The 13,049-nt window shown below is 33.7% G+C and overlaps 1 protein-coding gene across 1 annotated transcript; it reads right to left on the reverse strand.

Moving 5' to 3' along the window:
- Window positions 1-1,512: 1,512 nt before the first annotated feature.
- On the reverse strand, window positions 1,513-12,658 carry Pep (Protein on ecdysone puffs). Its single transcript, XM_028172292.2, has 11 exons — window positions 12,421-12,658; window positions 11,971-12,273; window positions 10,828-10,991; window positions 9,989-10,250; window positions 9,192-9,459; window positions 8,895-9,016; window positions 8,209-8,375; window positions 7,674-7,845; window positions 5,043-5,208; window positions 4,631-4,750; window positions 1,513-3,919 (listed from the first exon to the last, which is right to left on the reverse strand). The coding sequence occupies exons 2-11, from the start codon at window positions 12,265-12,267 to the stop codon at window positions 3,702-3,704; spliced, it is 1,956 nt and encodes a 651-aa protein (XP_028028093.2). The 5' UTR covers window positions 12,268-12,273; window positions 12,421-12,658; the 3' UTR covers window positions 1,513-3,701.
- Window positions 12,659-13,049: the final 391 nt, after the last annotated feature.

The raw sequence follows: 13,049 nt of genomic DNA on the forward strand, positions 1-13,049 counted from the left end.
TAAGCAATAATTTAACTGTATGTAAAATATAAAATAAAAATGTTATTGTATTATGGAATTCATAATAAACATATTGTCTAGATAATGTCGTTCATTATTCAACACTTCCTATTTATAGTTTTTTAAATAAAGCTTTGATTCAGATAATTCTTTAACAAGTACGGAAGCTTCTCAACCTATTTTTAACCAATTTTATAATAAGTTATAATTTCTCCAGTTGTCATTTTGCATATTGACCACAAACTGTAATTCCTATTAAAAAATAATTATAACTGCATTCTATGATGAGTTTGTCCATGAGATGGCTGACCAGGTATGTATAATATAAAAATCTTATTTCAATTGTATATCAGCTTGCAGACAAGACCAGAATAAACTGTACACCCTGTGGATGGAACTACAGACATAATAAATGGTTTTGACAATAACTCAAAGCATGGGTGGTTAGTTATAATATCAATACTGCAAATTTATTTCTCTTTTAATTTGAACAACCTACAGACAGATACCCCTAAGTAGATCTTTGTCCCTCTACTGCTGAAGGATAGGGGACACTTAAGAAAAACCGCAAGATCAATTTAATTTATTTATTGAATAAACTTAAACATACTATGTAGCATTATTTATAATTGTAACTTACTTGAGACCTTAGAACTTATATCTCAAGGTGGGTGGCGCATTTACGTTGTGGATGTCTATGGGCTCCAGTAACCACTTAACACCAGGTGGGCTGTGAGCTTGTCCACCCATATAAGCAATAAAAAAAAAAATGATATTGGGAATCATGTTATAACCATATTATAAAAATTAAGTGTAAACTTTATTTATTACATAATATTAGTAGTTTGTTTTGCTTATGCATTTAAAAAAGTAGGTTAAACAATTATTGCTTGTGCAGCTAACGTAAGAAAATGGTTAAATTTAACCATGTTATCCCTAATGTTAAACTTGAGAGACTAAAAGTCTAGATTAAGGTTGTGTAGTCCTAAACGTTTTAGACATACACTGTACGTCTTTGGGATGACTAAAACTAGTGGTTTTAGAATAATTTAACCTATGATTACGAATATATGCTGCCAAAGACATGACTATTATAAATATAAACAGACAATAATATCAAAATATACATTGTTCATTTTAATTAGTAATTCCCAGTGGTCATAGTGTAAAAATGTGTTCACATTGTAATATCATGAGCTTATTGAATTACAGTGGCACATGTAATAATTGACTGTTGGTTTCAAAATTAATTATATATTAAATATTAAAATTAAATGTTCTAGTTTTTTTCAGATTTATTATCTGAATAGGACCCTCATTCTGGTTAATTGCTTAAAAATAATACAAACTACACACAAATCCCAGAATGCTCTTTTTACTAGAAATAAATCAGACACGTTTCATTTGATATTTGTGTTTAGCTTAGTGAATTAATATTATTTTCTGTTGTGTTGGAAGTGCAGCAATACTTCAAACTGTAGTGATATTATTTTAAGAAAAAAAGATAATTCATGATTTGTACCACTGCTTTATTTAAGCTATAAGTAAGAATATAAGGGATTCATTACAAATAATCTCAAAATACAATAGCACAACAATTAAGGTTTAATGAATATGCAATAGAGAAAAAAATAAAATTTATCTACAGCTAAGACAAATTATTCTGCCATAAGGATCTAAGAACTAACATATAAAGTAGAACTGCCCTACATGTGAATACAGTTAAGCAACTAACTACCTTATTTGGCCAACTGTACTTGTATTATCAAGCTATATACTAATTTACCAATATAATGTCAGAATACAAAGGTTATAGTCCTAATACCAGGGCTTTCGAAACAGTTTAAACTGTTTAATAGATATGCTAAAAGCTAACCTAGAAATAGTTTGTTTATGAAGTAACATCTTTAAGTTCTCTGAAGAACTTCCAATTATTGTGCAACAAAAGTATGGTATTAAGGTTAATGCTTCTAAATTTTTTTATTATGGAGTTTATACACAAATTATCCCGAAGACACTATTGATAAAAAATGGTTATTTAGAAACAGATACGGTACTATTCATAATTCAATATTTGTGGTAATTTCGTTTACTTCATTATCAATCTTTTAAGCACAATAATAAAAATCACTACATAACTAGACTATATTTAATACATCGCGCTTTAAGTGGTAGTGAGCCATATGAAAAAGGTGTACATTTTAATTTTAGCAGAACTATTCTTCTCATATTTCTTATAAAACTATTACACAAGACTGTTACTTATATTTTAGTACCATAGATTGGGACACTTTCCATTTCCAAAACAAATTTTCAGCAGTTTTTCTTAGGGTAATACCAATAAAATTGAGATTAAAATAGTTCCGGAAGTTTAAATTTTCATATACAATGCATTATTATATATAGTTCATTGCAAAATATACACAAAAATAAAATAAAACTATTGGGCCACATATGGAGACAATAGCTTTTCGATAGGGCTGGTGAGTACTGGCACTGTTTAGTTGTTTAGGTAGGTACAAACTATTTATCTGAATAGATCCAAACTTCGCTTGACAGAAATTTCAAATAGTAACAAAGATAATTAAATCGTTTTTAATACATTTTGTAGCTTTCCAATCCTATTGACAAATGATCGTTTTTTCTTAAATTGATAGTGACAAGATGTCTGAGTTTTGCTAGATTATAGAAAAAATATTGCCTTCAATTTAAAATTGGACCATTCAGTTCACCACAAAATTAATGCCCACTATGCCTGTAAAGAAAATCTCAGATTTGTCTTTATTCTACCCAGAGTCCTTATTCCCTCCAATCTATGGTACTCTTACTTGAAATTTTATTGATATTTTCAAGCTGTTTTAGATGGTTCACTATCATTTTAGTTGGTGTAATATGCTTAAACAACTTCTAATATAATTTTATGTTATAAATATCAATTGACTGAGATCTAACATTCTCAATTCAATCCAAGTGATAAAACGCTAAAAATAAGTAAGTAAAAAAATGATTTTATCTAATTACTAATGGAGTAACTTGGATTAATATTATGTAACATAATAACGGAGATAAAATTGATTTAATTTTACTTGACAGTGGCTGTTTCTTTGTTGGTCGAATTTTAAAGTAAGTAACTTAAAACAAAGAGTAAAAGTAAAAATCAATTTGATTTCCATTATTACATGCAAAGATACTGAAATTATAATTATTTAAATATTGAGAATTTTCATACTTAAATAACACATGCAAGGAATACATTATGTCCTGTAACTTACAGCTGTCTTTTTAAGTTAAATCTTTTGAAACTCTCATTCCATTTAGTTTAGTAAACTTAAATATTTTAGGAGACAAACAGAAACCTTCACATCACAATATAAATATTTTGTGTATGTTATTAGATTAGATAGTTGGTGAAACTTCATGAGCGAAAATTTTACCACAATACAGTAATGTAAATAAAATGTAATCAAAATAAGAATAGGATTTGCTGATGGAACACAATTTGAAAGAGATTTTTTTGTGGATTTCCATAATTCATCAACATAGGATTTCATTTATAGATTATTTACAGATATTATTTTGGATAATTAATTTGGTAGAAAGTCAATCCTGTCCTTATTTCGCTTGCATTGTAAATATTTTTATCCAAAGCAGTAATTTCGGTTGCTTGTAACTAGCAAGTTCTGGGACAACATACACTTGTTCTAATATCTGCCACGGCCCCTGCCTCTACCGCGTGCTCTAGCTCTCGGTGAGGGTTTCGGTTTCACATCTGGCACGGGTAGAGTTAATTGAGGACTTTTTTCTTTTTCTGGGGGCTGTTCAATTACTTCCGCTACTTCAGGCTTCTCTTCTACTGGATCCTCGATTTCGGCTGTCGCTTCAGGTTCTATTTTAGGTTTTATATCTGGTTCACCAAGTTCTATAAAATAAAAATTTCATATATATTTTTTTTATTGCTTAGATCACAGCCCACCTGATGTTAAGTGGTTACTGGAGCCCATGGACATCTACAACGTAAATGCGCCACCCACCTTGAGATATAAGTTCTAAGATCTCAGTGTAGTTACAACGGTTGCCCCGCCCTTCAAACCGAAACGCATTATTGCTTCACGGCAGAAATAGGCAAGGCGGTGGTACCTACCCGCGCGGACTCACAAGAGGTCCTACCACCAGTAACTAGATTCGTTCTATGGCTCGCTCTGTATTCAATTTGGATTAAATAAAGTAGATGTACTTAAAATGGGAGCTCACCTTACAAAGGTAGATCTTTTGATGTGATAATGTAATTTGATTCTTACATCGCTGTATAGTCCCATCATTGTAGCAAGATAAAGTATATACAAGTTTTAAGTCTAATTATAAACTAATATGAGGGTATATATTAGAATATAGAGAATAGCATATAGAATAAACATCTAAAGCATCATCCTGATCACGCTACAGAAATGAAGCCAAAGCATTTTAGACATTAATTTTCCACATGTTCCAGTTTAGGAGATAGGATAGTTATTGCTTAAATACAAGAATGCAAGAAAGGTTTGAGCATCAATAACGATTATCCATTAACCAATTCGTAATACATTTAATTCACGCCACAATACTACTTTTGAAAATTAAAAAAAGCTTTTACCTTCTTGGGATTTCTTCTCATCTTCCAGTATTTCATCAACCGACTGCTCCCAATCTTCAAGATCATCATTATTTGGAATACCGTCATCAAATTGTTCATCACGGTTTGTGTCTGTATATTCTGTGAAATAAATACATAATTTACTTTCATCTTCAGTAAACAAAAATCACTTTGTCGAAACAGATATCTCATATGCTTCAAACTTACACAATGCAACATGAATTTGCAGAACTCATATCATAAATCAGTTCAGAGGCATAAGTACCATAATATTATACTATACTTTGATCTCATATCATGGTATGGATGAAGATGGATGGCATAGTTTCACACTCATTGTTCATCTGATTTTCTTTAGTGGTATACAATTATTTTCAAATGTGCTATTAAGTTCCAGTTATTTGATACATACCATTAGCATGTTCATTGTCATTGTCATTATCATTGTCGTTGTCATTATCATTTTCATAATCTTGTCCTTCATGATCGGAAGATGTCTTGCGTCTCTTCCAGTTACCAGATTGATCGTTGCGTTCAGAAGGACGTTTCCCATTTGAATTCTCAGTGGATTGAGTTCCCTAAAAGAAATGGAAATTAAATTTTTACAATTGTTTGGTTGTTATAACATAATGATCTATTGTTGCATATACAAGACTTCTATAATAATAAAAGGTACATATTTTCTCTTATAATAAGTTTTGTCACTTAGTACAGATCATTAAGAATAAAGTTTTGAACGATATTGAAAATTATAAGGTCACTATAGTTCGTTCGTGTTAAGAACGCAGTGAGTGATCAGAGCAAATGCAGGGTAAATGTGTATTCACAGCGGTGTTAAAATTCCAAGTATATTAATAAAGATGAAGTTGAAAAATACACTTAAAACTTAAAAATCAAAATTGAGTCATTAGTATTTTAATCACTATCACACTAGGTAGTATCCTCGTTAGTATTTATAATAAAAGAATTTTCTGCAGCGTCATCTAAATACAACATGGTATTTTCTTCTTGTAAGACGTTGTCTCAGCATTTCTTTCATCAATCATCCTCTACTAATCATATTGCGTCATAATTTTTTTTTTCACATTAGTCATCTTAAAAGTTGAATTGTTGGCAGCAATATAATTTTTTATTAGAGCCCACACCAACTCAATGGGGTTCAGTTTGCAGTGGTAAGGAGGTAAATGGAGAATTTAAATGCCGTTACTCTTAGCCATTTCATCGATTAAATATTTATCATATTGGGGCTACTTTGGCAGCTTTCTTTAACAATTAATTTCTTAAATAACTCATGTCCATGAATACCCTTTTGCTTTTTAGCCAGTTTATTATTTGGTGTTTTTTCCAAGGGGACGTTGGTATTTTCTAGAGTTTGACAGAATGTTGTCCATGACAACAACGCTCCCTGGTTTTAACTTATACATTACTAGCGACCCGCCCTCGCTTCGCTTCGGAAACATTAAAACACACATGAAACCAAAAAAATAAAATAAAAAAATAAATAAATAAAGTAGCCTATGTTCATCAGGGAAAATGTCGGCTTCTAATGGAAAAATAATTTTTCAAATCGGTCCAGTAGTTTCGGAGCCTATTCGAAACAAACAAACAAATCTTTCCTCTTTATAATATTAGTATAGATGTTTTTGAACCACTCAAGGAACCTGTCACCAACCATCTCTTCATGATAATCTTTAGTTTTGACTCAAAAACTAATAGACTGCCTTCCACAAATCCTTTGTCACTGCCAATGTGTAAAACAATTAACCTTTTTCCTTTTCCAGTAGAACTCTTGGAGCAGTAATATGCTGTCTGGATAAGCATGTCTCTTGTTTTTTATAGCTGTATCCAACCACCCTTTTCATTTAACATGTTCTGCATTTACTCAAGAAAGTATATGGTTTTGTTTGCTTTTCTGTGTTCTTTTATTTGCCTGAGACATTTACGCTGCCACAAAACAATGTTCTATTATCCTGTTTATTAAAGTCAAATCCCAGATCATGCATTATTTTGTGAAGTGTGGTGCATACGTTTAAACGTTGGAATATCTTCATCAGATTCACAAATTGTCATAAATTCATAATAGTCATTATTTAAATATATTGAGTGTACTTTTCTCCTTATAGTACATTTTTCTAATTCATCGAATTTATCAATCATAGACTTTTTTGCCTTTTTTTTCACTGGCGATTTCAACGTATTTCTTTCTTTCTTCCTTTTTTTCACTATGAATACTATATACTGTCCTCTCGGACACACTGCATGCATTTGCCGTTTTTTGTACTATGCTGTCCAGTCACATTTAAATCATCATCATCAGCCTGTATCTCTTCACTGCTGGATGTAGGCCTATCTGATGGTCCACCACAATGAACGATCCTCCGCCTTCCGCATCCAATCTCACCCAGCATATCGCCGCAAGTCATCGGTCCAACGGGCAAGGGGACGCCCAACGCTGGCTTACCGGTACGTGGTCTCCGGTCCAGAACACATCTGCTCAATCGGCCACCAGTTCTGCGACACGTATGTCCAGCCCATTGCTATTTCAGCTTGCTAATCCTTAGGGCTATGTCGGTTACTTTGGTTCTTTGACGGATTTCGAATTCATGAAAGAAACTCCGAAACTACACCTTTCCATAGCACGCTGAGAGACTTTGAATTTATGGACCAGACCTACAGTCAACGTTCATGTTTCAGTGCCATATGTCATTTCAATTAAGACTGTTTAAAATACTTAAAAACATTGTAAATTACTTTCTCTCTACTATGAATTACCGAACCACTTATTTCTACGAATTGGTGAGGTATTAATTTTTTTTAAAACATAATTAGATAACACAAGTACAGGACACATCGCGTTCGAAGCTATGCTTTCAACTGGTCACTGTGAACTTGACCTTGTAATTTGAAAAAAGTTGATTGCTTAGGGGCGGGGATAGACTGGCGAAAAATGATGACTCACTGCATTCTTAACGCGAAAAAACCATCAATTAATTATACATATTAAACCATTTATGATATACTTTAGATAAGAGTAATAACATACCGCTGGTTTGTGTCCAGTCTTCTCAGAAAGCATCTTCAGGAAGAAAACGTGATGTCTCCAGGTTCTCAAGTGCACATCAGCAGTTTCCTGCGAATCGAGGAGTTTCTTGCACAGCTTGCATTGTATGCAGCGGAACTCAGTCAAGAACGATTGACCAACACCACGTTCCGTACTGGAAGTGATAACAATAGTTTAAAGCTTTGCAATTCATATTTTACACCTACAGTGTCCTAGAATCATGTACAGAAAAACATTTTAAAAATGTATTTATCTTTATATTTCATTTGCTAATAAACACCCTTAATCATATATTTGTTATTTGAGAGTTAATTTATTCACTGAAACCCTTTGTCACATTTTAGAAGTTCGACAAGAATAATGATTTGTACTTGGAATGCCAGGAGAAGCACCCATAGTGGATCATGTGACATGTATTTGTATGTAGAGACGGTAGATGTTGTGAAATGTTCTGAGATTGTTTATGACATAATAATATGTACAAAAATGGAAATATAATTGTTTTTATGAATTTTACCTGTAACTTGGGAACATATCCTGAGTGACATAGCTGAGATCATCATCTTCTTTGAAGTCCAGGATGACCTTTTCATCATCAACAGGTTTACTATCAGCCTTCTCACTCACATCTTTCATCTCTTGATCTTCATTTTCAATCTTAGCTTTGTTTTCAGTGTCAGTTTGCTATAAAACATAATATCTTCAGCCTGGATGTCACTTTGATTAGAATTGGAACCTTTGGATTTTTTTTATTGCTTAGATAGGTGGACGAGCTCACAGCCCACCTGGTGTTAAGTGGTTACTGGAGCCCATAGACATCTACGACGTAAATGCGCGACCCACCTTGAGATATCAGTTCCAAGGTCTCAGTATAGTTACAACGGCTACTCCACTTTTCAAACGCATTACTACTTCACGGCAGAAATAGGTGAGGTGGTGGTACCTACCCGTGCAGACTCACAAGAGGTCCTACCGCCAGTAATTACGCAAATTATAATTTTGCGGGTTTGATTTTTATTACAAGATTCACCGTGGAAGTCAATCGTGAACATTTTTTGAGTACGTATTTGATTAGAAAAAATGGTACCGTCCTCCAGGGATTCGAACACTGGTGCATCGCTCAACACGAACGCGTCGGACGTCTTATCCTTTAGGCTACGACGATTTCACAATACTACCAATACACAAATATATTTTAATTACCTGTTCATCAGTTTTATCATTGTCATCATGCTTCTCTTCTTGAACATCATCTCTGCGTGGTCTACGCTGACGACGCTCACACAGGTATGACTGCTCCATGCCCAAAGTTGAAATCATCAACACTAACAAATGAAATTTAGGATTAGTTCCAACCCATTTGCAGAAAAAAACAAATTGTTTTTGATTTAGAATACTATCTTCTGCACCAAATGAAATTTAGGATTGCTTAGTGGTATAAATACTGTATAAATCTATAAATCAAAAAAGTCAAAAATATTGATATGGTATAGTACTTACTTTCAGGCTTGGGCTTTGAAAGTACATCTTGTTTATCCTGAATTGCACGCAAATGTTCAGCAGTGAGACGGTGTTCATCTAATTCAATTCTAGTTGGCAACTCCTTGTGGCAAGTATTACAGAAGGGATGTAGGTATTTCTTAAGCTTCCGGTGTCCAACGGTAGTCCGGTGAGCTGCTCCGTTGGCCGCATACATATCACACATAGCACAGTAGAAGTCTCTAGCTGGTTGCTGACCAGATTTGCGGGTGCGTTTCATTTCACGAATCTATTAAAGTAGCAGTTAGATTAGTCTCATTAAAATATAATAAATTTGAATAATTATAACTATAATTAACACTAAAAAATTCTTGATCAGAATGTTATTCTCTCTGTATTTCTGAGGTACATACAACTCTTTGCACTATGTTAATTTATTTCTTCACTGGATAGGCCTTTCCACTAGATAAGAATAAAAAGTTTACACAAAATTTATATCTAACTGAAATGCAGTATTCACACCAGAATGATGCACCTGTACCTGCTTCAGATTGTGTTAAATGAGATCATTTTAGCTAATCTATTAATAAACTAGCTGAGTCCTGTGATGTTACTAGCGGTTATTGTCGTAACGCGGGTGACGCCGCGAGACGAAACTAGTTTAAAAAAGGTAGCCCATGTTACTCCTTATATCATCAGCTACCTATCAGTGAAAGTCCCGTCAAAATTGGTCAAGCCGTTCCAGAGATCAGCCGGAACAAACAGACACTAGAATTTTATTTATATGTATGTATGTATGTATAGATATACATTCTAACCTTATATTCTTGTCTCATTGTATCAGCAGTAAGAGCATAGCTCTCAACAGTCTTCTGCATCATAATGGCATGAGCTCTTCCACTGAGATGATTCTCAAATGAACGTCCATCCCACATGCTCTTGTGGCAGATGTGACATTTCAGCAGCTTTGAATTAATGTCATCATAGCGCGTTTTAGGGACATCTTGCTTTTCATCCTCTTCTGGCTCTTTTCTCTCATTTTCAGGTTTGTCAGTCTCAGTAGTCTTCTCTTCCTGTTCACTGTGAATAACTAAGTTTGTAAATGCATGAAAACATTCACTATATAATTGTATGTTGTCACTTCTGCACTTATCACACCACAATTTGATTCAGTGAGTATGATTAGGAGCTAAGCTTTTAATAGATTTTTAATGGGAAGATTTATGACTCAAATATAATTCAGAAATTGCTGATGATTGAAAAGATCTCTATTTTAGATGTTTCTAAGCATTGCAACTGTATAAAATCAATATTAAACACAATTTAAGTGCACATTTTTATACCAAAAGGCACAAAAATGCTCGAAGACTCCAATCATGTTTAAATTATTTATTTAGTCAGGAACAATTTTTCGCAAACATACAAATGGCCCAATTACTGGACAATACAGACAGACAACCTGTCAACAAAGACGACGGTCTTTTGAAATATAATTGAAAGTTTCAATATTGAGAAACAATGAAATGCCAAGAAAACTATCCCAAAGACAGTCAACAATTGGCTAAATAAAAATTAATCAGCTGGTGAACGGAACTATGTGAAGTGTAGCCCAAAGAGGCTCAGAAGATAGGTGTGACCACCAGGAGGAAATCCTTACCTCTCCTTAACAGGCTTAGCTTTAGAATCGGTTTCCTTTTTCGGGGAGTTCTTGTTATGCTGCCGTTGCCCTTCATTGGGCCTGAACGGTTTACGATTCATGTTGATACGCTCACCAGCGCGATTGTAATTTCCCGTACGCCGGAAATTACCATGATTGCCCATCTAAAGGGAATTCATTAGAATATTGTTAGTTCGAAAAATTTTGGACTAGCATGTCCGGAGGAGGAACTGCAATTTTCCAAAAAGGTACTTGACACAAAATTTCACAGGGTCTATATTGGCAACTGAATTTGAATTTTGGGAATTTTATTAATTGCATTAAAAATGGTGTTTGACAACAACTAGAAAAATTCACAGATTAACATTGAATGAATCATTTTCAGCATTTTAAAAGAAGATTAATGTTGATATCAACTTTCGAGAAGTACAGCTTTTTTTGTCAAGACTTGTTGGTTCCACCGTTCCACTCAGTTCTGCTGTAACCATGAAAACCAGTTAACTTAGTAAAATAATAATTAATTAGATACGACTTCTAGTTTCTACAGGATTAAGTTACTACTTAATTTCAAGTCTCAAAAATTGCAATTGTTCTGAGACAAAATAACACAGGTTCGATTCCAATATATTTTTCGAATGTAGTAAGAAGGCAAAGTATATAGGATACTTAAATTTTTTAAATATAAATCTCATAATTCATGTTAATTTTTTTAAATGAGGATAACAATTTTGACTATGTTGTAAAAAGCCTTACAGTGCAAAATAGATTAATAATAGTCTATTATGTTATAACAATTTCAATACCTACATTTATAATTTATATATAAACACAACTTGTTTTAATCACACACATGCATTCATTAAATGCGATTTCTATTGTTAAATTTAGGCAGACTAAATTTTAATGTTTATTTATTGAATTGCCTGAAGTGAAATAATGTGTTTAATATATACTTTGGTCTATTCATAATTCACCATATTTTGATTGCACAGATCACCAGATTTAATTAAAAGAAGCAATTTGATGTGCTTATTTTAATCTAAGCCTGGTCTTTATTTAATGAGAATATAGCACTGATTACCGGCTATCAGACTCTTTGAAAGAGAAAAGCTAAGCACATTTCCTATACTAAATCACACTCACCCTATTAGGTTCATACCCACGGTCAAACCGACCCATATTAGGCCCAAAGTCCCTCCTAATGGGCATGTCTAGGAGCGATGGGACCGGGTTCTGCTTCGGTTGGAACAAATTAAGGAGGTTACTGGCAAGAGCCAGCGTGGCCTCGGCGGAGCCTCCAGCCAGAGGGAAAAGGTTGGGTAACCGCTCCCCCGGGCCTCCGGACTGCCACGGGGACACATTGTTACGTGGAAAGTTTTTCCCACGGTCGTTTCTACCGAAGTCCGTACGGCGTCCCGGTTGTGGTCTGCGGTTCGCCATCTTTGTCTAAGAGAAGAAACGGTATTTTGTTAAAGCTTTTTCCTAAAAAATACTACATTCAAACTATGACTATTCAGCGCTTGGCCTGATAGATGTGATAAAATATTAGTTAATCATGTAGCATTTAGTGTTAAATCGAAAGTTGTAACTTACAATTTTACTGGAATCCGTTGGGGTTTTGATTGAAAATGACGCAAACAAGAATTTATATGAAATGAAATCACTGACCAGAGTTATTATATAGCAATTAAACACGAAATATTCCGAACAGTAACACGACGAAAGCAGGAATTACAAAAGCAAAATCAGCTAATGAATGTTGGTACAAATCTCTACGCAATATGGCGAATGGCTACCGGTCGCGTCGGGCAGCAGTGCTGCCAACAAGCCAACAATACCACATAAATCATAGATATGTAATACACTAGCTTTTGCCCGCGACTTCGTTCGCGTGGAATAGTTACTTTGGCATAACGCTAAATTTTACTCGTCTCTTCATTTACGTGGAAAGTGAAAATATTTTTGAATAATAGAATGTTAAGGAGCTATTTAAGGTACCAAAATCACGCTTTTTTTTAACCGACTTTAGATGAGGAAGTTATCAATTCGACCATAATTTTTTATATATGTATATTCACTGATTTCTCGAGAATGCTTGAACCTGATAATTATTTTTCTTTTTATTTATTCGAAAGGGTAGACTTCCCCAATGGTCCTGTAATCATCAAGATCTGATGATGGGATCCTGGAGAAGTCCAGAAAAATCTATAATTGTCAAAGCC

Source organism: Bombyx mandarina, chromosome 26 (genome assembly GCF_030267445.1).
Source record: "Bombyx mandarina strain Sakado chromosome 26, ASM3026744v2".
NCBI lineage: Eukaryota > Metazoa > Arthropoda > Insecta > Lepidoptera > Bombycidae > Bombyx > Bombyx mandarina.

Excerpts from the sequence above, each read along its gene's own strand:
- Pep (XM_028172292.2), bottom strand. The coding sequence starts at position 12,267 with ATGGCGAACCGCAGACCACAACCGGGACGCCGTACGGACTTCGGTAGA. Across the intron at positions 10,251-10,827 it reads GCTAAGCCTGTTAAGGAGAG|TGAACAGGAAGAGAAGACTA; the intron begins GTAAGGATTTCC and ends AGTTATTCACAG. Across the intron at positions 4,751-5,042 it reads TGACAATGAACATGCTAATG|AATATACAGACACAAACCGT; the intron begins GTATGTATCAAA and ends TTTATTTCACAG.